The sequence below is a fragment of the Amblyomma mixtum genome, chromosome 8 (genome assembly GCF_055824585.1).
Source record: "Amblyomma mixtum isolate Tamu chromosome 8, ASM5582458v1, whole genome shotgun sequence".
Lineage (NCBI taxonomy): Eukaryota > Metazoa > Arthropoda > Arachnida > Ixodida > Ixodidae > Amblyomma > Amblyomma mixtum.
This window is the reverse complement of record NC_143019.1, coordinates 136768540-136795119: the sequence shown is the minus strand read 5'-3', so window position 1 is coordinate 136795119 and position 26580 is coordinate 136768540. Positions and strand designations below refer to the sequence as shown.

Here is a 26580-nt window from a genome sequence, read left to right as displayed (position 1 = left end):
GATCGCGCATCAGAAGCTGACTGCATTTTCCTTGATTATTCTAAGGCATTCGACAAGGTATGTCACCGCTTATTATTTTTAAAGCTAACCCAACTGAATATCGACTACAGCGTTCTGAAATGGATTGAATACTTTCTTCTTAACCGATCGCAGTTCGTTTCCGCTAATAATTTTCACCTTTCTCACCTTTCAGCGAAGTTTACTCGGGCGTGCCACAAGGCTCCGTGCTCGGACCCCTTTTATTTCTTATTTACATCAACGACCTCCCTTCCATTGCATCATCTAACATTCTTTTGTTTGCTGACCACTGTGTTGTTTTCCGCGAAATAAAATCCCCCGACGATGCTAACCTTCTTCAGCGTGATCTCTCTAACATTTCTCTTTGGTGTAATGAATGGCTTATGGAACTTAACACTAATAAGTGCAAAATTATGCAAATATCAAGAAGTGCCAACGCTCCGCCAGTGTACTGCTTAAATAACGTTCCCTTAGAAGCGGTTACTTCATATAAATACCTGGGTGTTCATATTTCGGCTGACCTTAACTGGAAGCGCCATATTGAGTACATTACTAACAAAGCTAACCGCATGTTGGACTATGTGCGCCGTAACTTTTCCAAAACTCCGTCTTCCTTGAAACTATTGCTTTATAAAACACTAACACGTCCTAATCTGGAATACGCCGCCGCCATATGGGATCCCCTTCATGATAAACTGATAACTTTGCTTGAGCTAGTTCAAAATAACGCTGCTCGTTTTATCCTGTCCAACTTTAACCGTACCGCAAGTGTAACAAGCATGAAAGCTAATCTTTCTTTGCCTCTTTTAGCATCCCGCCGGCAGACAATTCGTTTGAGCCTCTTTCATAAACTATACCATCATCCCATGCTACATGATGCCCTCATTTCCTTCCCCAGATACGTGTCAAACCGCATTGATCATCGTCACAAAGTTGGCACTGAAACGTGTAACACTGTAACTGCATTTCAGTCTTTCTTGCCTCGTGCATCACGCGAATGCAACCGCCTTCCCGCAGATATCGTCGACATAAGTGATAACCAGCATTTTCGTTCTGCACTACCTAACATTGTATAACAGGAATATAATACTTTGTTTTGTATCATGCATTGCATCTGTTTATGTATCTTCATGTTTTGTAACCACTCCCCTCTTTAATGCCTTTTGCCTTGAGGGTTCAATAAATGACATGAAATGAAATGAATTCATTTCTGAATGAGGCTGTCCAAGCCGTGAAGAGCTACTTCGGGCGTAGCGACGTATGCTGCTAACTAGGCACATCAGTGCAAGGGACACGTGTTATGCTAGCGGAGGATGAAAATCCTGCTTGCATCCGCCTGAATTCAGAAAGCGGTCACAAGTGAAAGTTATCAGCACCTCCAGCAGCGCCTCTTTCCTGTTCTGTGTTTTTAGAGCACAGCTCTTTGGCGTCCGTTCCTGGGTTTCGCGTCGTCGTCGGCGTTGTCGTCGGCCTCGTAACCAGCTCCGCCCCCCTTTCATCCCCCCAGCGCTACCAGCGACCGACTGATACCGCTGGATGCCGCTGACGCCGCTAGAGAGTCAAGATAACGTGACTGCATAGAACACCGTCGCCGCCATGCAGAAAGAGGAGGAAAGGGTCCCCCCCCCCCCCTGTTCTTGTGTGGCGGATAGGGTGCTCTTCAGTTGCCGACGCGCCGGTTATTTCACGTAGGCCCCGGCACGTCGACGAATACGTGACCACCTTCCCACGGCTAGACCTGGTTCTTAGCGCTGCGGAAGCGAGGGTATTATATTGTTTGTGTCGGCATCGGCGGCGTTGTCCCTGAAACCAACTCCGCAGCTGGGGTTGACTCACTATCGAAAAGGTGAAACACCTTATTTGCTGCGCTCAAATTTCGCATTAGGAAGTAACGTAATCGTCGGTAATTTTTCCTTCCTGTTTCGTCCTTTTTTGGCGTACGACATTCTTTCAAGACAATGTACCAACTAACCCGTCAAAAAGTTCTACTCCAGCAGATACTGTGACTGAAAAATACATCGCGCCCCGCCGTTTCAGGTTAGTCCTGTAGACTCACCAAATCAGCTAACCTGAACGACCAGCTGATCGCAAATCCTTGCCATGTTAATCTGTTCGAAGCAATATCGATGTTGTTCTAATGTTTCACCTAGAAGTGAACAACTATCTAGAGACTATCGCCTCGGAGGAGGCTAGAGGAAAAAGCTATCCCCGATGGATCGTTTGAATGCGTCAGCATTTGCTCTTGCTGCTATTTCTTGTAGCTCTTGTTGCGCCATACCCCTATGGGTAAGGTGCGCGAGCTCCAATGGGCGAATGCCTCCATATCCGGAATTGGTCGTCCTCTACTTTCCACCCATAGATAGTCGGGAGTCCCGATGCCACTCGTCGTGGGGCAGTGACGCAGCGGTCAAACTCGGCGGGACACGGCCACCGGTGGGGCTTGTGCGACCCATGTTCCTCTTCCCGAGCAACCTCTCGTGAACAAAAATTAATTTAACTTTCACCTGAGTTGAGTTGAGTTGAGTTGTGTATGCTACAGGTGGAATTAGCCTTGCTTATTCTTCCGGCCATTGCTCCACCGTAGCGTCACTTATATGTCAATAATGTCCTAAAACCGGTCAGATCTGCCCCGCTATGCACACAGTCGCTTATAATAGTACATAATCTACTCCAGCAGTCACCATCTATGCACACGTCCACTCACAGCACAACATAATTCACTCCAGGAGTCACCATCTATACACAATTCAGTCACAGTAGCACATAGTTCACTGCAGAGCCACCATCCTTGCACATATTCACTCACAGAAGAGCATAGACCACTCCAGAAGGCACCATCTACGCACACATTAAATCACAGAAGACCATAGACCGTCCCTGCTGTCACCATTTAGAGCCAAGATCAGTGTCCTACAGGAATGCTAATAGAAGGCGTGAAGCCTCTCTTCTGCATGTCTGGTTTCCACTCGGGTAGATAATGTCCTGAACTGTACAGCGAAGGGCTCCTCTCCTCTTGAAGGAAGCGAACAGACCTTTCCGCGTTGTTTTTTATATAATGTTCGATATCCCCGCACACACCACATATAGATCATAGCGGAGACGATGACATGCCCGTCTTATGCATCCAGTCAGGAGTACGAGCAGCGCCCGTTCGAATTCGATGTAGTAGAGTGGCCTGGGATCTTCTCAGACCCTTGGTCACACATGGCTTGTAGGGCGCACTCCACAGGGTACTGAAATAATCGTGCACCTTTTTTCTTTAGAAACTTTTTGCAGCTGGAGGGACTTTTTTTTATGAATTTCGTGACAGAGCTTTATGGGCGAGACTGTCACCGCATTGCCTCTGACTCCTATGTGAGAGGGCACCCATTTTAAATATGGAGTAAAGCCTTTGTTGTACAGATTCTCTACCAAGCGTAGAGTGATTATAGACAAGGTTCCAGTAGGGAACCGGCGCTCTAACCTCTGAAGGGCAGATTTTGAATCAGTTAGGATGATAACATCTTAAGCCGGACAAAACCCTAACTTCCGTAAAGCCGCCTCAATAGCAACAGTTTCGGCCGTTGTAGAGGATACGACAGAAGAAATTACAGGCCAAAGAAGGTAAAAAGCCGCTGCGCTAATTAATGGTTGCTAATGGTTTCCTCACGCTGGACAGTTTGTTGACAATCCGGTAGACAAGTTGTGATCACGTCACAAGGTTCACACACGTCATGCGGGACGGCGGTCGCCATTTTCGCTTGCGTAGAGCCTTCTAACAATAACATATTAATAAATCATATCTCCATTCACATCGACACTAACGCACCTTTATGGTTAGAAGCGAAATGTGCAGTCTTATCACGGAAGTGTCATCGAAAAAAAACAGTTAAAATAAACTTTTGTTTTGCAACAGCATGACGCAATGCGACTAATTATTACTTTTTGTTCGCTGTTCGACAGCAAGTCAAAGCCAGACTTCTACACCTGTCACTCCATTATTGTCCCTGGCCAATGAACGCCATTAAGTCCCATGGTTTCCTTTATATTTTCACAGCAGAATTAAGTTATACCTCAAAATTATGTTATCTAGTTTTCTCTCAGAACTTGCTTGTCTTGACGGAGAGCGCATGTACTTGTGTTGTGATGGTGAACGCAGCTTTGATTGAAAAATATCATTTTGAGTAGTGCGCATCAATCTGTTGCTACCATTGTTTACAGTTTATATGACGACATGCGGCACCGTAAAAGACAACACTGTAGTTGTTCATTTCTAAAGAAAAAGTAACTGATGTTACCACTACCCGTCACAATCAGAAATGAGAGCTGCAGTTGTATGCTATCGCAGGTATACAAAAAAGCGTTCCTTAAAAGTATTAAAAGCAGTGACAATTTTCTGCTATTCAATTATTATTTGCTAGCTACTGCACGCGATTAAACTTTCAACAGTTTATGAAATTCCTCAGTACGGTTCATTTTTCGAAAAATACACACCCAACAACTCTGGACAAAAGCATTTTTCAATAGTAAAGAGTTTATGACAGTAATTTTTCTATATTATGCAAAATTTCGCTATAACAATCAAAGGAAAGCCGTGCGCTTTATCTTCAACTGTTATGGCCGCATGCATTCAGCCACAGATCTTTTACGCACGGCAGGGCTTCACACGCTGACCAGCCGTGCCAAATTACACCGTTTAAAGTTTTTGTATCTACTGCTTAATAACGCATTAAAGATGTCTCCCACAGACTTTGTTCGTATATACACTACACGAGGAACACGTCAAAAGCATGCACTCACCTTTGAAGAATATATCTGTCGCAGTAATACTTTCCAATATTCTTTTTTTTGTTTTTCACAAGTTGTTCGAGATTGGAATCGCTTGCATCCATCAGTCACAGCCCAGCGCACCATAGACAAATTTATTACCCTCGCTGAGAGCTCTGTACGTTCATTGCTCTCATCATAACCTTGCTCATATTCTTGTATTACAGTACTCTTCTCAGTGTATTTATTGTACTCAAGTGCGATCATCAGTTTGATGACACGATTGCTTTATTTATTATTGCCATTTGTATTGCATGTTTTGCCTTTATTTTCTACTCTTAAAAAAGTTAGCACTGAACCTATATTTGTATGTTTTGCCCTCTCCTGTAAAAATCCCAAGAAGGGATTGACAGTATTCCGAAATAAATAAATAAATAAATATTTTCGCAGATTCACGTCGGCAGACTTGCTTTTTTTTTGCTATTAACGTTTTCGCAATCGTCAAAAAAGTTCCCCATATGTTTTATATGGCAGTTTAACAGCTCGATGCCAGTGATGGCAAAACTTCAAAAGACAGATTTTGCTACTCATCGGCAGAATCGACCATTGCCTTCAATATTTCGAAAACAGTACCTTAAAATATCCCAATATTCAAAATTTTTATCCAAGAATGCTGGGCATGAATAAAATGCCGCCATCGTCTGGAAGACGTTGGAGTAACGAGCGTTAGCTGTTTGGTAGCGCCATCTATCGTCCATGTGATGCATCGCCACGTGATTAGGCTACTTTTCCATACCTTACGGCGAGCGTGCGCCTACCGTTTTGAGGTCGGGTATATTTTTACCAATTCAGGCCGAAAACATTTTTCTACTCTTTGAAGGGCCATTTTCCTTACCTCAAGGCGGTAGGTGTCCAGTCGCCATGAGGTATGAAACTGTGAGCTGCCGAGTGTGGTGACATGGCCGCCATGTTAAGCTTAACCATAAGTAAACATTAACCTAATTAGACAATATTGGTGTCTAGCATGTCCTACTCATCGAGCTCGTTATGAATATCCATTAGTTAGATCACCCGTTAGTTAATTATAATCAATTAAATGTAAGCATAACCATAACTAAATACTATCTTCATTAGTTAATTTTGGTGTCTAACCTGTTTTACTCATATACAGTATTCCAAATATCTAATTCGTTTTATGATGTCTCATTAATTATTGAAATAAAAGCGATTAAACATAGTAATGTGACTAGTTAATTATGGCGTCACAAAATCAGTTACGTCACCAATCCCCAATTCGATATACTAATGACGGCACCAATCAATCACCAATTGTGTTGCTATATCAGTTTACTATGGGGGCCGCCATCTTGAATTCCTCGGACAAAATTTCATGCCGAAGGGAGGTGGTATAGCATACCCCAAGAAGTCGAGGAACGTGATGAATAAGAGCTAGCGCTCTTAAAAAACGTTGAGCGCATCGCGTATAGCAATTTCTCTAATACACTTTAGTGTTTGCTTGGGTCAATACCACAGTTAGGCAATGATTACCCTCCATATTTATCCACTAATTAGCGTGGACGAGTACTGAGCGAAATAAAAGAGAACACATATTACACTACTTCGTAGATGGTTTGGCATCTGCTTTGCACCAGACAACAAGCTCTCAAGTACTGATGGTTCCAGAATTCGGGAATTCGGCTTGAGTCCTGGGGCCAGTTTACTATTTCAGTAATCTCTTGTGCTTTAAGTTCTCTCTTGTAAATTTTCTCCAGGAATAAAATGACAAAAAAGGGAATTTTTTTGGCACCGCATGAAGACGTCGCTCTAGCCATCTTCAGCCTTCCTTTTCCGCAGCGTAGATCAAGACGTGGCTCGTCGAAGCAGTCCCCTCACTTTATGACGAGTTCGCCTCAGTTCGCTCACTGCTCCTCGTGCTAAGAAAAAAAAACGAACGGTTCGCTAGGCTTTCTCCATAACTAATTTAGTACCGAGATGGTTTTTGCGATGAAACGGTTTCGTTTTAAACACTGTATCCTGGTTACTCTTTATAATATGGCCAACTAGTCGCCAAGTGGGGTCGTCACAGAAGCGCGACGTCAAAAGAGGCGGGGCATTCAGTTTCGCTGTACAGGGCTAAGGGGAGATCACTGAAACAGCCCTGCTTTGCTACGGAGAGGATGTGAATGGGCATGATTATAATAGGGGCATGAAAGACGCAGCGACACTACAGCCTTTGTACTTCCTTTCTACCGGGCTCTCTCTCAATTATTTTACGGATTCCTCAATGACCTTAGAAAATGTTGCGAAATTCTCTATTGGCAAAGTTAATCTCGTAGCGTGGCCACACTTAATGGAAAGCACCAAAAATCCATTTGCCTGTCTCATTCGGATCGTTGTCATTCGCCGTCGTCCACACTTAGTGAGAACACGCCACGGCGTTGTCGCACTCTTTGGAGGGCCGCTGCGTGCGACACAGCCCCTAATCCCATCAAAGTGGCGCAGGAGAAGCCGGACGTGGTGCTTCGCGTCATCTGCCACTTCGCTCCGATGCGCGGCCGTGTCGAACGCAGTGGCCCTCTGAATACCACGGCCATTCGCTCGCGCGTTCGCACCAAGAGTGGATGACCCTGTACACGCAGTGCGTGGAAGCGTGGAAGGGACGCTGTTGTAATACAGCGATGAGACGCAGTGACTGTTGTAACTGTGCGTCGCTGCCGCTATTCGATGGCCTAATCATGAATGATCAGACTTGATCCAGTCGATGAAAACTTAACTCGCTGAATTTATTCACAGATTAAGTACAAAGGATCAATAGCCAACAACCGCACATCTCTCGGAATGCTAGAGCAGTCAGCGGAGCTAGCTGCCCGTCGTTCGGCGTCCGGAGTACCATCAATTCTCCCAACGCAGTCCAAAGCCCCTTCCAAACGCGGCATTTTGGGGGGCATCGGCGCCCGCGCTTGTACAAACAATTGAAGAAGTGTAGCTTGTTGGGCCAGTTGGTGCATGTTACAAAGGAATAGAAAAACCTTACTGATGCTCGGGTTGTTAAGATTTTTAGGTATGTAGAGAATTTTTTAATCGTTTTAAAACCCCCCAGTGGTCATCTAGCGGAAAGCGATAAATGGGAGACATATTGACAGATGGCAAATAAAAAAACGCACTAATGGGCGGTAGGGTGAGCCCATGCTTGACCGTCGCGTCGCAAGGTCGCAACAGTAATCGTTCGCCGTAGTCTTGTGCAAATGGCAGCGGTTTCTCCCAATAATTGCGTCAGCCATGAGCGACATAGTTACTAACGATGTGCCCAACGGCAGTCTACAACCGCAAGAAGTACGAACAGTAATTTTCAAGATGGGCACTGTCGGCGTCAAATGAAATGCGAGGAGCTGAGCGCGTGGCCAAAGGACTATTTTACGCCGTCTGCCTGTCGCCATCAGAGATATAGGCGCGCTGTTCCGGCTTACGATTTTGTTTCTGTTCTTTTTGACGTCCGTGTTCCAGCTCTGCCACTGAAGCGCCACATTCCTACTTTCTGCCGATCGTGAATTCCGCAGCGCAGTTTGGCTGGCGGCAGCGGCTCTAGCTCGCGTGGTTGACTCGAGCGCTCTTAGCTCCCTGGCCTGCACAACATTGATTTGGCTTCTGTCATCGTCTTGTTATCGGTGCCTTGTTCCCATACCAACATATATATGGTTACGCTAAGAAAAAAGAACAAGAAAAAAATGCCTATGCCTGTGTCACTTTCGTATAACAGGCTGAAGCCAATGAAAAATAAAAAAGTGCAAATATTCGCCATAAAAAATTTAATAAAAAGGTTTCCATCATCACCGCCAGCGAATCCACGGCCAAGGGAGCGGCCAGCGGGCCTCCGATTCCAACAGTGAAAAATACCGATCTGGCTGCGGTCGGTGTCCAACGTGGCCGTTGCTGAATCGCTTGTTTATGACAGTAAGCAGAACGTTATGGCCGTACCGCCGTATCGCCACCAAAAATGTGGCGCTCCAGTGGCAAACCGGGAAACCAAACGGCAAAGAAAGCGGAAGCAGAACTATCAAAAACCAGAGGAGCGCGCATATATCTTATGACGACAGGCAGACGGCGTAAAATAGACCTTCGGCCACGCGCTCCACTGTTCGCATTTCATTTGACGCCGATAGTACATAAGCGTACATAGAGAAAACATTTCACTTTTGCTGAGACAAATTATCTCTGCGCCTCTTTGTTTCGGCTGAGACTTCATTCTGGCAAACGAATGCGCTCTGTGTTTAATGCAGTGGCCGGCCCTTCTGGTTTTTTTTTTTTTGCTTGCGTTTTCAACTGCGCGTAAATGTGAGGACATACAGCTGAACCTCGTCATACCGCAGACGGAAGGGCCCCGCGGTTTCTTCGTTATAGTTGTTGCTTCGTTATTGCGGTATTCGTTGCATGCCAACGGGCTCACATGCCACTGTGTAACACGCAACACGTGCTCCCTGCAGGCGCCCATCACGTAACCGAATATTCATTTATTTATTTACTCATTTTTTTCCATGGCCTTCAGTGCCTACAAAGTCGGTCTTGTAGGAATAACGCCTCGGCGGACAGGGACAGACCTTATCAGCGTGTTTAGCTCCGTCTTCTAGGTACTGAAGTCGATACGGGCTGCTGCGAAAGAGGGCACGCGTCGGCGATTTCGTTGTGGACATCTGTTTTGGTTCCTCCGCTGCATACCACACGAGCACGGGAACCACAGCACTACTTCGCACGACGGCAGAGTCTTGTGGAGAATGTGCGCGATCGGACCGAAGGCTAAGATGCTGGCCCCGTTCAGAACAAACCCAACTAAGTAAAGCTACACACTTTGCTGCAAACTGTGAGCTCTCGAACACATTCAATTAGCCGGAGCTTTGCAAGACGTTTGAAGTTATACCTCCCCGTTTGCATTTTAGGGCCGTATTATGCAATGATTCATTGTTTTTTTTTCATTTAAGTTGTTCTTATGTCATTGGCCGCTGCTACTCCTGACGTAGCCGGGAGGGGGAGGCTAACGTCATGCTCACGCGTGCTTGTATAAACGCGTCCCACGATCACGTCGCACTAGCGGACAAACGCTTACGCCGACGAATAACGGAGGATGACAATACGTTTTACACTCCAGTCAGCAATAATTGTGTCTGTGCAAAGAAACCCTGCGGTGGACGAACGGGCGGAGCATGGTCCGTGTGGCACCGCCGCACTGGATGCGGCAGTACAATGAATAGCGACGACGCCCCGACCTGACCGGCACTGCCTGCGATTGGTCGTTCGCTCTCCCACATCCTGACGCTTCCTCAGAACTGACGTCATAGCCGAAGGAAATGAAAGCGAAATGGGTCTTTAAAAAATAGAACCCGTTCAGTTTTCAAACGTTTATTCTATATCTCCGAATTTTAGGAAAAAGAATATTTCGGAGCATATGCACTCCAAATTTTCGAGTATCACACTATTGTGCCTATACTGCAGAGCTCAGAAGATTACAGATTTGCATGTTCGGCCCAGAGCAGTGCATTGTGCGAGAAATTGCGAACAAAGCCACCTTGGCCGCTCCAGCCGGCATAACTGATATGGTGCCTATTAGTCTGTCCTCATTCAGGCATTGTTCGCGCGCGCTGTGCAGCTCCGTCCAGTTGCTACCTGCCCGCGTGCAACGAGTTGTCTTCCCGGCCTAGAGTGGACGTGGGGCGAAACATCACCGGTGCGTATCGAAGCGCTGGGCGTGCACGTCGGCGAAAAGAAAACCATTACAATGCAGTCTTTTTTCTTTCTTTTTCAACCAATGTGAACAGAAAACGTTCTGCAAGCTTTACACGCGGCAGCCTCTAAAGACACAGGAGAACATGTGAGGGAAACAATACTGGAGGAAACAACGGGTCAGCTCAGAATGTTTAGCAATGCTACCATGTATCCATCTAGCACCATGAGGGTGACCTGCGCATACGGTGTGGAGCCCCGCGGATCACGATAGCAGTTTGCGCTATGCTATATATAACCTTCTCTTGTCTACCTCCTGCGCATCCGTGTGGGTTCTGTCTGGCCGGCAGACGGGCCACACCGTCTCCGCGGTGTGGCCGGCTCAGTGTGTGTGAGGTGTGGCGCTAGTGAAACTCTAGAACACCTGCTTGCGTGCGTGCCCGTACTTCCAGCAACACCGTATTGACCAGTGAGACGACTACCGCAAGCTGGGGCTTCCGTCCACAACAGTGATTGAAGTGACTGATATCCCCCTTTGGTGCTCCAGCTAAAGTCAGCAACACCCTAAAACTGATGCTAGAATTCCTATTAGGGACAAACCTTCGACCCCGCATTTAAACGCAGCCGGACGCGTCTAGTTATCCCTTCATCGACCCTTGCCACCCCCGATCGGACTCCTGTCATCTTTTCTATCAGTCCTACTTCCTTGCGCATCTCAACTGCGATGAATCATACCTGGTGATAGCTATAGGCTAGCGCTGCGCATTTTCCCAATTTTTACAGCACCCCTTTCCACGAGAGCGCTCATCCAATTTCAAAATTAGCCGGGGTTTAACTCTGCTTAAACCAAAGTGTGACGCGCGAAAGCGCGGTTACGTACAGCCCCCGTCAAAAGTATACAGCCCAAGGGGTTTGATTGTGAGGTCTCCAGCATGGCTCTTTATGCATCCTCAGCAACCGTGATCTCCCTAAAGTGGAAGGGCATTGCGTCTTCAATCCTCCCACGGTTTGGACTGCTTGATGCGCCAGGGAGCCACGCTAAACTGCTTAGGAGCAAACCCCTTGGGCTGTATACTTTTGACGGGGGCTGTACATGGTGACTCCACAACCGACTTGATAGCAACTGGATGGCGCTAATCTCAAAGCTGTGAACTACTTTTTCCGTGGTAGCCCACACCAAATTTTTGGAAGTTACCCGGGTGAAATTTGGAGGTCGCCATCGTGTCGGACACGTACATTTGCGATTGGTCATCGATTTGTTCCAAATAGCGTAAGGTCGAATTTCAGGGGTGACCCACTCCAAGTTCTTGCTGCTTGGCGTCACAGTTGCTACGGCAACGAGCGATGAGAAATCAAGATGCACAAGCAAGAATTTTGCTCGGCTCTCACGATCCTCTGAGTGCTTTCGCTCTAATAATCTCAATTTAGGCGGTTGCGATTCTCGCTCGCTCTTGAAGCCGGTTGTTGATGTGGGAGCGCACCTTTAGGGTTAAACCTTTACTGCTCTTCACTCCGTCTCCCGGCTGATCTGCCTTCGCAGGAGCTGGTTGCAATATCATTACATTTCTAATTCTTCAAATGCCAGTGATTAACAGCGAGCTGTAGCCTTTCACCAGCACAATTGGCGCATCTCCACAAATGTGTACAACGGGCCTTGACGGAGCTAAACTGTACGCTTGTCGCCCGTCGGCACCTAGCAGCGCTCAGCCATGCGAGTCACTATAGATTTTTGTCTAGAATAAATACTCTCTTATTTTTACTTTGCGAAAAGAAACTGCATGGTGCGAAGAGAGGTATGTTCAAAAGCATTTTATACCACATCAGGAATTATCTCGCGCGTGACTGCGGACAAAAACAGGTCGAATTAACGAAACATGCCATTACGTTTCAGTAACTTTTCAACGCGCGAATCAGTGAAGAAAGCTCCGTTTCAAGGAAATGACCTGCCACGGGGAATTCAGGGAAAATTTTCAGTGAAAAAGGCAATCTCTCTGGTTTTCCAGCTGACGCCGCATTAAAAAAAAAAAAACCCTGGACGCCGGCCTATCAGTCCCAAAAAGCCGTTTCAAAGCTTTGCGTTTTGTTTTCAAGTTGCTTCAGTTTCAACGTTAGCTCCGAACATCGATATCTCAACAGTGGTGACCGTATAGCAAGCAACGCACAGAGCTCATGTCACTGGATCTCTGGGCCACACCACCAGCCGTTACTGGACTTCCGTTCGGGATTCCGGCTTGTACCTCTGTTTAAAAAAATACTTTATGGCAGTAAGCATTATTATCCACAGGTGGTCTCTTCCTTTAAGGTATTGCAAAGTAAGTCAATGCGAAATGAGTAGTAATTAACCTCCGCCAGTGTCCATTCCATCGGCACAGAAAGCCGCGCCTGCCACAGCGTGACGCTAACACAGTTACAAAGCGTAGGGTATACTTGTAGATTTGAATCTTCCAAAGGCAATTCGATTGTTTTTGGATGCAGAGATTATCCTGCCTCATAAAAGAAGTAACTGTTTCTGGTCACTTCCCTCATCAAAAGCTTGGCCAGAGTGATTTTTGATTTTACTTGCATTGTACTATTCACGGTTACTCTTAGCAAAAATACGGCGAAATTGGAGAAAATGGCTTGTCCTCTGGAGCAGGCCTAAAAAGGAGGTTTTATTTACCCCGTATCTATGGAGTGTTCATTTAGACCGCTAAAGAAGGTCGGTATTTACAAGTACAAGGGAGTAAAATTTTTACTACGCCCACAAAAATGGCTCATTCTTACGCAAGAGCCGGCAGCGGAAACGAACAGGGAGCGGCGGGGGAAGCCGGCAACATAGCTTGGGCTGCTCTAATGTGACCGCGCGTCTCACATTCTTATTTATTTTATTTATTTATTTATTTATTTAGAACATACTGAAGGCTTACAGTAGACCCAAGCAGGAGGTGCGAATACATAATATATGCAAAAAAGAACAGGTTTAGCAAAATTGAAAAATGTTAAATACAAGTTGTAATACAAAATACAGCAATAAATACATGGCTCAGATGCAAAATACAAAAAGTAAACGTAGAAATAAATGGCTCTCAAATTAAATGCTGTGAAGAAAACATTTAGTCAAAAAGAATCAGCTCTGGTTAAGAGATCTGGCGGACACCTGTTCCACTCCTCAATGGTGCGTGGAAAAAATGAGTATTTAAAGGCGTTAATCCTAGCACTGTAAGGGGTTAATGATTGTGTATGATGATTTCGTGTTTGGCGCGTACTGTTAGGTTTAAGGAAGGGGTCTGCATTCATAGACAGTTTAAGGTTTTTTAGTAAGAAAAGGAGTTTCAGTCTTTGAATTTTCCGGCGCAGCTGTAATGTTTCAATACCGTGAGTTCGCATGAGGGTCGTTGGTGAGTCAGTTACACGATACTTTGAAAAAATAAAACGGACGGCTTTGCGTTGAATCATTTCAAGGGCCTCGATGTTACGTTTAGTGTAGGGATCCCAGACGGTGCACGCATATTCTAGTGATGGTCTTATTATTGAAAAGTAGGTTAATTTTTTAAGTTCAGGTGGGGCAAGTTTTAGTTTATGTCTAAGAAAGCAGAGTTTACGAAAGGCTGAGGAGCATACGTTTGATACATGTTTATTCCAGCTAAGGTTTTTCGTTATTGTAACTCCTAGATACTTGTACTCGCTGACTTCGGTCAGAAGGTGAGATGAAATATTGTAAGGAAATGAGAAGGAAGCCTTTTTGTTAGTTATCGTCATGTATACTGTTTTCTCTAAATTTAGCTTCATGTCCCATTTATTACACCATGTATGTATGTTCTGAAGATTGGAGTTTAGTAAAACTTGATCATCTTGGCAAGTAATTTGGTGAAATAAAACGCAGTCATCTGCAAATAATCTAATTTGAACAGGGGTAGTTATAACGTTAATAATGTCATTGATATATATCAAAAAGAGAAGAGGTCCGAGGACGTTTCCCTGTGGGACGCCTGAAGTGACCGGCAGGTGGTTTGAATAGCAATCATCAATACAAACAAATTGTGTACGGTGAGAAAGGTATGAGGAAATCCAACGAATTATGAAATTAGGAAGACCAATAAGTTCAAGTTTGTAAATTAGTTTGGCATGAGAAATAACATTGTAGCGCCCGGCGACGCTATAAAGCGCCGGCGCTGAGATCGGCGTTCGCAGCGGGAACGCCGATCCAGGGAACGAGGATACAGGGCCCCCCGCCTAGACGGAACGTCGAAATGTGGACTCGGTGGAAGAGAGGAGGGAATGAGTGTCCAGTAAGTTCATGTCAGGGTCCGGGAAGAGCCGTCGGGTGGAGGACGCGGGCTCAGGTGGACGAGCCTGGCTGCTGCGCAACGGACGAATGATGCAGGGGAGCGAGCTGACAATGGACATGGAGGCAGGGGAGGCCATGGTCAGGCCGTCACCGGCTGTAGTGCTGCCCGCTGACACAAGTGTCAGCGATGTTGGAGTGTTGCGGCTGATGTCCATGGGGATCTGACGCACCGTGTACGCGATCACAAGCACAGGAGCGGCCGAAACGGCTCCATGGACTGACAGCAGATGTGGTGGGACCGTCGACACAACGGTGACAGCTGTGACGATGCCGGAGCAAGTTGCTGGGCTCAATCCAAGGTGCTTGGATGAAACGGGAGTGACAGTCCGGAGCACCTCGCCAGTGTCGATGCGCGTGTGGGAATGATCAGCTGTGGGTGTCTGCAAGAAGGTTGTGGCAGTGACAGGCCGTGTAGTTGAGACTGCTACATCAGACGGCTGGCGGACAGCAAGAGACACAGCTGGTGGATGGACAGTTGCCGCACTACTCGGTGTGGGTAACTTGATCATTCGGTGCTGAAGGTTGCTCAAGTCAGGCACCAAAACAGGCGCTTGCTGCGACAGTGTCGAGTTGCCAGGGTCAGACGCCGAGAAGTGGGTGACAGTACCGAGGGTTTGGAGCGTGGCCCTTAGGGCAGGCGGTGTGGCTGCCTGGGTAGTGGAATTGGTATCTGACAGATACTGTGGTGGCGGCTTCAACCTCACTGCAGAGGCCTGCAGAGCTGTTGACGGTAGTGACGAGGTAGGTGGAGATGCCGGAAGCCTCGGCACGGCTGCTGCCGCAGAGTCGTCTTTGGCTGCAGGAGGCTCTGGCGACAACGCCACTGAAGCACAAGGAGGCAGAGCCAGAGACGCGGGTCGGATAGTAGTGGGAGCAGGGCGCGAGGCGGAGCTCGTGCGGATCCCACCTGGTGTGGCGTCGAGAGAGACAACCGGGCTGGAGACGCTGGACGGGAGTGGCGGCGATGCGGCGAGGGGCTGCTGAGGCGGACCGGGTTCTGATGAAGGCTGCGTGGGCGCGAGCGAGGCCGGTCCAGGGACAGAGGCTGGCGGCGGCGAAAACGGGTCCGCTGCGTCGTAGAGCGGCGGCGGAACGTAGTAGGCGCCGAAATACGCCAAGACGGCCGCACGCAGCTCATCGTATGGCCGGCCGCCGAAAGCAGAGTAGGTGAGCCGACGCAGGAGGTCGGCCGGGAGGATATAACAAAGGACTTCGTGTTTGAACGGCTGGATGGTGATGCCGTTCAGGTACATCGCAGCCTCCAGTTGGGCGAACCACCCGCCGACGCCTGCAGGCCGGAACGCCGGGAGCGGCGGGTCGAAACTTGGGTGTTGCCAGTACGCCATGCTGGAACGCCGCTGAGATAGAAGGCACGGTTCGCCAGGTCACCACTGTTGAAGATTTTTGCGGGGTCGCAGCTGAGCACAAGAGAGACGACCAGCGTGGCAGACTTCTAGTTCCGGACTGCCCGTGCCGGGCGTGCGCGCCCAGCACGCGCTGTTCATCTTTATTTTCCTCTAGCGCGGGAACGCCGATCTCAGCGCCGGCGCTTTATAGCGTCGCCGGGCGCTACAACATCAAAGGCTTTGCTGAAGTCTAAAAAATTAACATCCATTTGACCAGCGCTATTTAGTACACTTGCAAAAGTATGAATGACAGAAGTTAGCTGAGTGACAGTGGAAAAGCCTTTTCGAAACCCGTGCTGATGAGGGGTAAGTACCTTGTTATCGTTTAGAAATGTAGTTATGTAGTTAGCTATGATATGCTCAGCAAGTTTGCAACATTCGACGTCTTTTCAACGTCTGCAATCGTGGCATAGGCGGAGACGGCAGGAGTCGACTGCTAGTCGTCTGCTTTTCTTTTGAGAGCTCGTTTTGTTGCTTGTTATCTTAAATATAAGATGTAACCTTAGAATCAATAGTTAGAAGCTGGAAAGGGGTATCAGAGAAGTTTTCATGGTCATGCACCACGCTATGACTGACTAAAAGCCAGAGAGAATAAGTTGAAAATGAGAACACTAAACACGGTAATCTGGCATGGCAGTGTTTTCTTCCATCTCCTGGTGTTTAATGCTTGGTTCCTCAGTATAATCGAGGAAAAATGTAGCCTCATCAGTTCTATCAAATGCTCCGCGTTGAAACTCCGCTCCATCAGCGCATCATATCTTCTGCAACGCACCGCGCGAACCACACTGAAAAAAAAGACGTGAGAATGAGGCCTGAACCAAGGGCTCTCAAGGGGTGATGACGCAAACAAATAAGGATCAGGCATCGCTGGAGGATTCACAGGAGCAGTTAAATGCAGCTTACTGTAGCACAAAACGCCGACAATTCAACATCTTGTATCGCGGCAAGCGCCCATGAAGCACCAGAAGCGAGCAGCGATTAAGCTATGATGGTAACTAAGGGGCGTCACTCACCGCTATTGCCACGCAACTGACCAGAACTATACGAGGCGCTATATGGTGGTGTGGGCGGGGTAAAATTGTGTTTTCTTTTTACTCCACTGTAGGACTTGGGGAGTGCTGAGACCAAGAAACTCCATCTCAAAACGGGAGTTAAAAAAGAATGCTCCTTCTTGACTCATAATTAACTGCATGGAGTAAAATAGGTAATTTGCCACATTTTTGCTCCGAACTTATAGTGTAAACGTTTCCTCATATGGAGTTTAAAGGCCAAGGCCCACCATTTAAACTCTCATTTTGGTTGATTCTTGTTTACCGTGTAGCTTAGTGTTAGCTTGTGTTGGTACAGTAATGCGCACCATCTATCGCCAAGCGGGGGAAGCAAGAGCAAGCGCCCTCACCCTGGCATCGTCTCCGCGGGGAGGCGCGAGACCCGGGAGGGGAGAGCGTTCAAGGCGTGACGACGCGCTCGTCGAGACAGTCATGTAATCCAGTTAATCCTTCATTAAATGTTGTTGTTTGCAGAATTGGTCGTGTCCATCATGTGCACCAAGGCTGCCATTAGCCTGCTGTTGCGCTGCCACTTGACAAGACCTTGTACGACACGAATGATATTAATCATTTCAAATTGCCCTTCGGTATAAAGGTTCGAGAACGGTCGAAAATAAATTCCTCTCCCTCCTCTCCCGAACCTTGTTTCTGGCTGTGATGTGGTCCTGCACTCTGTCCGGTTCACAGTACTCGGCAAGGCGAACTACTACTACTACTACTACTACTACTACTACTACTACTACTACTACTACTACTACTACTACTACTACTACTACTACTACTTCTACTACTACCACCGCTACTACTACTGCTACTACTACTACTACTACTACTACCACCACCACTACAACAACAGAGCATGTTCATGCGTTCCTTCACTGCCGAAGCGACAGTGCGACCCACAAGAAATATTCGGCATCCATCGCCGTAGCCAAAAGCGACATTCCACTCGGGCCACGCAAAATGAACTGTGCAAACGATATGGTAATGAGTCGCGATGGCAGCACGTCAGGCGGCGCTAATAGCAGCCGCCTTCCCTGCCGTTTGTCCGATGTTCCCTCGAGTTCGCTGGCCCCTCCGCACGGCCACTTTGAAAGAAGCTCTCCCACCTCGATAAAAAGGAAGCGTCGTGATGAGTACAAATTATTAAAGCATTCTGATACAGCAGAGATAGAGCATGTGTTTAAGACACAGTTTTTCCCCACATTTTACTTGCAGACATGCAGAACCAAGAGTTCATCCCCGAAGCCGCTTTCACGCTCGTACCTACCGTAACAGGTAAGTGTCTGTTTCAGTGCGTGTATTCTTTCTTAAGACCTTTTCAGCGGTAGAAAAGCAGTGAGAGACTACAGGCACCCTAACACAAACGTATTGTGCCTTGGCTGACATCACAAAAGCGTGAACATAGTTGTTACATCCTTTATTGCTGGTGGCAGGGTACAGACTGGCGGGAAAGCCGCCAACACGTGACGCACGGTAACTCAGGGTTGCTTGGCCCTAAAGATTGTCCCGCTATAACACTCCTCCCCCCTACGTCACGAAGTCCTTCAGATACGCAGGGCGGCTGCGTTGGCGCTGTGGTCGCTGGACTTGAAGGGAAGCACTCGCTTCACGGTCCTCACCGCAGGAAGCAGATTCGGTACTGGGCGTTGCAGCCTCCTCCAGTCTTTCTCCTTGGTCCCGTCTTCCAGCGTCCTCTGGGCTTGAAGGAATGCCAAGCCCGGAACACCCTGACGGAGAAGCAACCAGCGGTTCCTCCTCTTCACACATCCCAGAAGCGGAACTGTCCAATGCGTAGCTGGCAGAACGACTTCTGAGTTGGTCAACATGACGTCTCCATCGACGACCGTCCTTGGTGACGACCAAGTACGACACTGGTCCTGTGACAGCATCCACAATGCCCGGCAACCAGTTGGGCCCATAGAGATAGTTGCGCACAAACACTCGATCCCCCACATCAAACAGTCGCACTGCCTGGCTACGGCGCTGCATCACCTGCTCTTGTTTCTGCTGCACACCGGACTGCAGGTCAGGATGCAGACGCTCTAACACAGTTGAAAGTTTCCTGCCTATTAGCAATTCGGCCGGGCTCTTGCCTGTTGTAGCATGAGGCAGGATATGCTGGGTCATTAAAAACCTAGCCAGACGTGTGTCGATATCGCCTCCAACCATTCGCTTGAGTACTTCCTTGGTTTCGCGCACCATGCCTTCTGCTTGACCATTCGAAGAAGGGTGGTATGGGGCAACGGTCACATGTCGGATTTGATTGCGGCACATGAAGTCTCTGAACTCTTCCGAACAAAAGGCAGTTCCATTATCAGAAACAACAGTTTCTGGAATGCCATGGGTAGCAAAAAGGAAACGAAGCTTCGCACAAACTGCAGCTGCCGACATGGAATTCATCCGGCACACTTCCAACCACTTTGAGCGAGAGTCCACCACAATGAGGAAGACTTTGCCTTGGAAGGGCCCAGCAAAATCGATGTGTAGTCTTGTCCAAGGACGCTTGGTGAATTCCCAAGGGTGAATCTTTGCAGCTGCTGGCGCAGACCTAGATTCCTGACAACGGCACAGTCTCTCACTTTCTGCTCAACATCTCTGTCGATTCCTGGCCACCACACGGCTCCTCTGGCAAGCCCCTTCATCTTGACAATTCCTGGATGAGCTGTGTGAAGAATGTCCATGACATACGGTCGAGCTGGCTCTGGAATGACCACACGACTGCCCCACAGCAAACAACCTTGGTACACCGACAGTTCATGCTTGCGGCTCACAAACGCTGCAAACTCTTCTGGCAGCTCGCCTTCTGGCCACCCATGCTGCACCCAATTGCAGACTCTAGCCAACAGCTTATCCCTTGACTTGAATCTTGCCACCTTCCTAGAGTTCCGTGCTACATCCGGCGCCATTTCGAGCATTCCTACTTCCCAAAGACGCTGCTCCTCTTCCTCTGCCCTACTGGCTCTCAGTGGTAAACGACTGAATGCATCAGCATTGGAAAGCTTCTCCGCTGGTCGATACCCAATTTCATAGTCATAAGCCGATAACATGAGAGTCCAACGCAGCATCCGTGGTGATAGCACCTGGGGAATGGGCTTATTGGCATGGTGCAACAGTCCTAAGAGAGGTTTGTGGTCCGTCACAATTTTGAAATGTCTCCCATATAGAAACTGATGATACTTCTTTATGCCAAAGCCGATGGCGAGCGCTTCTCGGTCTGTCTGGGCATAATTCCGTTCTGCCGCACTCATAGTTCTCGACGCATATGCAACCGGTCTCTCGCTGCCATCATCGCACGCATGACTCAACCGTACGGGGATGCGTCACAGGACAGCACTAGGGGCTTGTTGACATCATAGTGCACCAGAACATGTGATGACTGCAGCAGATATTTCGCCTGGCGAAATGCTTCTGCCTCAGCTTCCATCCAACACCACTCGCGACCCTTGTCCAACAGCCGGTACAGTGGCTCCAAGGCATGAGCTGCTCCTTTAAGAAACTTGTTGTAAAAGTTCAGGGCTCCTAAAAAGGCTTGAAGTTCCTGTTTGCATGTCGGCTCTGGGGCCTTGTGAATAGCACGCACCTTGTCTTCTGTCGGCTGCACACCTGCAGAGTTCACACGGAATCCCAAGTAACACACTTCCTCAACACAAAATTGGCATTTGTCAAACTTTAGTCGCAGACAGTCTTCATGAATTCTCTTGAGCACTTCTTGTAAACGAGCATTGTGCTGCGCCTCATCCTTTCCACCGATCAAGATGTCATCCAAGAACACAAGAACACCATCAATTCCATGCAACAGTTCTTCCATGTACCTCTGAAAAATAGCCACTGCCACTGACACGCCAAATTGAAGACGGGTTACGTGGAACAGTCCCCGATGTGTTGTAACCGTCAACAAGTCAGCTGTTTCTTCATCAACAGTCTTCTGTTGATACGCCTGTCCGAGGTCTAGCCTTGAAAACTTCGAGCAACCTGCCAGCCTGGCAAACAGCTGCTCTGGTGTCGGCAGTGGATATGTTTCCCACTGCACTACACGATTGACTGTGCTCTTGTAGTCCCCGCAGATCCTTATCGATCCATCTTTTTTTGACAACTGGAACGACAGGTGTTGCCCACTTCGAGTGCCGCACAGGCTGGAAAATGCCTTGGCTCACCAACTTGTCCAGTGCTTCGTCGACCTTCGGTCTCAATGCAAACGGTACTTGTCGTGGCTTCAGAAATCGCGGCGGAGCTGCCGGGTTCACCTCTATGCGTACAGGAGGCCCTTTACTTGTCCCAAGTCCAGGCTCAAAGACTGAAGAATACTTCTTGAGCAAGGCTGTTGTTCCCCTACTGCCAGTTCGACTCGGCTCGTACACACTGTGAACACCACTCAGACTTATTCCCAAGGACTTGAACCAGTCCCGACCGAGAAGTCCGATACTAGCACCCTTAACTACCACCAATCGCAGGCGATGTTCCTGCCCCTTGAATTCCACCTTCACGGTCAGTTCACCCAACACTCGTAGTTCCTTGTTATTGTAAGCTCGGAGATGAAGATTACTTAGGCGCAACACCCTTTTCGATATTCGCAGCTTCTGCATAGTCCGGTCGTTGATGACTGAACACACTGCACCAGAGTCCACCTCCATCTCTAGGGGACTTCCATTGACGCACACTTCCACTCTCACGGCTGGCTCTTCACCAGACAGCACGAACACGTCGTAAACGTCCGACGCAGCATTCTTGTGACGGCCTCCACTGGCCCGTTTTTTGTTCTGAGAGTTGGGTTCAGCCAAAGCGCGAGCTGCAGCCTTCCTCCTGCATGTTCTCACTATGTGTCCTCGTTGCTTGCAGAAGTGGCACTGCATATTAATGAATGGGCAACTGCTTGGCGAATGCGCACCCTTGCAGCGGAAACATCCGCTTGTGCTCCCAGGCGAACCAGCCTGCTTCTGGGTACCCTCCTTGGCTGTCACTGGCGCAGAGACCTTCGCAACACACGGGTCGAAACGCTTCCCGCTCACGCTGGAAACTTCACACGATGCGGCACTGCCGCGAATTTGCTCGGTCTGTCGCTGCGCAGATTCCATTGCAATGGCTTTCTCCCGAGCTGTCGCAAACGTAAGCTCCGGCTCCGCCAGCAATCGACGCTGAAGAGCCTCGCTTCGCACCCCGCACACTAGCCGGTCGCGCAACATGTCATCGAGCGACGCACCGAAATCGCAATGTTCCGAGAGACGTCGCAATTCTGCGATGTCGTCGGCAATTGACTCACCGGGCTGCTGTTGACGTGTGCCAAACTTGAAACGCTGTGCTGTCACCGACGGTCGCGGCGAGAAGTGGTTTGAGAGACGCCTGACGATCTCATCGTAGGCCACGGCCGACGGCGCATCCGGAGAGCAAAGGGAGCGAACGATGGCATACGTTGCTGGGCCGCAAACGCTGCAGAGCGTTGCTCGCTTCTTCTCGTTACCGTCGATGTCGTTTGCTTGAAAGAAAAATTCGAGGCGCTCCAAATACAAGGGCCAAGATGTCGCCTCCGTCGGAACGAATTCCCCAATCGTGCCCAGCGCAATTGCCATTTTTTACCTCGTCGCAAATTATGTTACATCCTTTATTGATGGTGGCAGGGTACAGACTGGCGGGAAAAATTTTCCTTCCTCCAAGGGCGGGAAAGCCGCCAACACGTGACACATGGTAACTCAGGGTTGCTTGGCCCTAAAGATTGTCCCGCTATAACAATAGTAGACCTAATTTGGTTTGCAAACAGCGCAACGGCACAAGGCCAGAGGACAAGAAAGGACGATAGACAGCGCTGACTAACAACAGAATGTTTATTCAGTAAGCCATGCTTATAAAGGCGCCAGCGACACTGAAAAACAGAAAAATGCACAGAACCGTGACAGATATCCCTCCGACCAGGCACGTATTTGATAACACAAGGCTAACACGTGTGCAAAAATTCATGTTCTTTCTCCAAGATAGCGACAGAAGTGCTGCTTACACGCCTCTGACCCAGCTTCAAGATCTCAGACGCTTCGATAACTTCTCTAACCAGCTGATCTTTGTGTCTATCAACAATCCTGCTTTTGTCATACAGAGGCTGGCACGAACAATCACGACAGTGAACACCGATGTGGCGGGCAGCATTCTTGACATCATTTTTGTGCTCCCTCAGCCTATTGTTCAAACAACGACCAGTTTGTCCAACATAGGAACCACCACAACTCAAAGAGATCGAATAAACCTGATTCTCTACGCACTTCACAAATTTAAGTTTTTCATCATCCCCTCCGCTACTGCTGCTAAGACGTTGAAGGGGTATCCTAGCTGCAGTAACGAGCCTGTGAACCTGATAATAAAAACTATTGGCAGTCCTGTGGGTGCAAGATTTCTTCATGGCGTTACTGAAGCAAGACGCTACAATGCCCCTTTTTACGAGCTTCGAATGCGAGGAACTGTACCGAAGCAACGGCTTTTGGCTCCTAGGTTCAAAAGACCAGCACATATGTGCAACAGTGAAGTACAGGGTAAAGTCAAGAAATTTTATGAAGTCATCAACAGGTACTTCGTGTGTCGCTTCAAGAGGCGCGAGGACTTCAGAAAAAACTGAAAGAATGGCATTAACTTCTTGATCAAAATTCACCGCATCAGATTTTATCAGAATCAGGTAGTCATCTGCTCAAAACGGAAAAAGTTTTCCGTTTTCTAGATGGCTACCTGATTCTGATACCTGATCAGGCACTAAGTATCCAAGGGGGACAATTAGTGCCTGAGGTGGGTGCCCCCTGCCTTGGGCATTTTTGCGGCGAAGCAGAAGCCGTGAGAAACAACTTGCCTTAATAGCACTGCAACATATAGTATGTCCATTGGTGCCCGAGAATCGCGAAGCGATGAAACCAAGTAGTTGGGCCACAGTCCAGAGGTACTGCAGGTAATTTATTCCCGACGGACAGAAGACTCTCATGGGAGGGGTACGGTTTTTGGAGTACCTCTTAGTTGAAGTGAAGGTTGAAATTACTGTAAAAAGACGAGATGAGCAAGATCAAGACGAGATCGAGATGAGATCGAAAGTAGCAAGAAAAACAGGAACAAAAGTTCTTGGGCCCCTCCCATTTTTAATCTTGCGGACTCTGAACTCTACATTCGCTTCACTTTCCGCTGTAATTGAAGCAAAGAGCCGATAAGGGTCTGGCTGATGAGAGGGCTGGAAAAAAAAACTTTCTAAAAAAACTTTTTTTTTTTTGCCCAGGCATGGAAAAGTATGATTCGCTTTTAATAATTCGGCATTTATTCACGATGTTAAAGTTGTAAAAGCACGTTTTTGAATTAGCTGCTATTCCCTCGCGACCATAAATACTACCTCCCTCTGGAAAATATTAGCTCCCTCTGGCTCGGCATCAACGGATCACGGTGCGTGCATCTCAATCCGAAACGCAGAACCACGTTTACTTGACTCGCTAGCAGCGTCAACGGCATCCCTCAGTCGCCGCTATCTCTTCGCCGTGCGAAGTTCCTATGCGCCCGCGGGCTGCCTCCCGCGACCTCTCGATAACAGCTGACGAGTTGCGCTCAAATTTCGCATTAGTAACGTAATCGTCGGCAATTTTTTTCCGGGGTGCGACTGACGCGTCGTAGTAGGCGTGTGACATCAAGGGCGTCGGTGCGAATGACAGAGCGGGCCGTAAGTAGCCGGGGAACGGTGGCCACAGAGCAAAGTGCCTCCTGAACCACAAGCATCTCCGCACAGAAGGAGGTTCTGGGAGGCACCGCGGCAATTAACTGCACAACGCGGTTGGGTCATTGCGAATATATACCACATATTCATGGTACATGACATAAAGAACGTGAAGTCATTCTTACTCGGCGCTTTATGAGTTAGAGCAGTGCCAACAATTTGATTCAAACTTACGCAAACATGTGAACGGGGGAGACTCTAATAAACTCGATTTCACACCAGTCTGGCGTGCAATGCGTTATAATTACCGAAAGTACATTGCAGAATTGCCAATTACATATCTTCATTGACACCAGACTTCCTTCTTTTTTGCTGTCGCATAGACTGGATGCATAGAGATATAAGACTGGATGCCATTGTTGCATGTGCCTTGCACAGACAACTTTCGGTGGATAAGTCTACACGCTGGCACATCTCATATTGTCAAGAAATAGAAATTATGCCTGGTTTTTAAAAAATTTGGGGCTGAACCGAGTCCTGACCCTGTTCGGAGCGGTTCCTTTGAATCGTTCCGGTTCGGGTTCTTGTTACAAGATGGCGAAAAAATATCGGTTCGGTTCAATTTTCCGGCAAAAATACGGTTTCGGTTCCGGTTTCAGGTTTGATTTCGGTTCGATACCCCAGATGTAGGAATACATCTGCACAGCCAAGCGCCTGGTTGGCAAACATACTGACACGATCATTCCTTATTACTGGTTGCCGCCGCTTTTTGTCTGTAGTGAAACGAAATGTGTGCGGGCAACGGCAACTGCTGCCTACCTGCTACGAACTGAGACATACAAGCTTGGCATGGCAATGATTCTAGTGCGCAAACGTGTATTTGCGTCTCTGTTGTGCGCAAAAGTCTATTTGCATCTCTGTTTGTCTCTTTCCCTTGCAGACTCAGAGGACTAACACGAGAAAACAACGCTGGGAGCTCTCTGTCCGCCTCGGGCAACACGTCCGCTTCGACACTAGACGGCACGCGGGCCCGAATAAAGTAACACCAGCAATAAAAATTGTTAAAGAACTTCACTGAACAGGGCAGAGCACGATGTAAAATATAACTGCTCCTCGCCCTTGCCTGCGGCCTATTTCTGTCCCCACGCACCGCAGGTACTCGGAGCCGTGATTCTGTTCTCTCAGAAGCATGGCACCAGAACTTGCGGCTGAGCATGCAACGCCATCTTGCTGCACAAGAGAATTAAGCACGGCAACCGCTGAAATAAAGTTTTCAGGTGGCAGAGTGTAGAGGAAAAAATCGGCCTCTCCAAGAGAAGAGGCAGCTAGAGGGAAAATGTTTGAGGAGGAAGGAAAACTACTTCCTCCTTGTCTTCCTCGATGGTAGGAGGCGACAGGTGGCCAGATTCGATTGCACTGATTCGCGTTAGCACGGCTAGGGTTTCTCTTACGGCTGACGATGTAGATTGAGCGGCCAATTCAAGGCGAAATGCCTAAACGAAAGCGACAAAAGCTTTCGCTATTAACGCCCTAAACCAGCGAGCTTAGTTCTTGAATTTTTTTCTTAGCACGTGGAGAAAGTTTCGAGTTCTTGTGTTCTTTGTAATATGCGTGCGCTTAACTGACTGTAACAGAGAAAAGGCAAACGACGGGACAGAG

The 26580-nt window shown here is 48.1% G+C and overlaps 1 protein-coding gene across 1 annotated transcript in view; it reads left to right on the top strand.

Moving 5' to 3' along the window:
- Positions 1–25875, top strand: part of LOC149334578 (uncharacterized) — a 52924-nt gene extending 27049 nt beyond the window's left edge. Inside the window, exons 7-9 of the mRNA XM_089557956.1 lie at positions 10403–10480; positions 18477–18536; positions 25862–25875. Of these exons, the coding sequence (XP_089414082.1) occupies positions 10403–10480; positions 18477–18536; positions 25862–25875 (152 nt within the window). The remainder of the gene's footprint in view (positions 1–10402; positions 10481–18476; positions 18537–25861) is intronic.
- Positions 25876–26580: the final 705 nt, after the last annotated feature.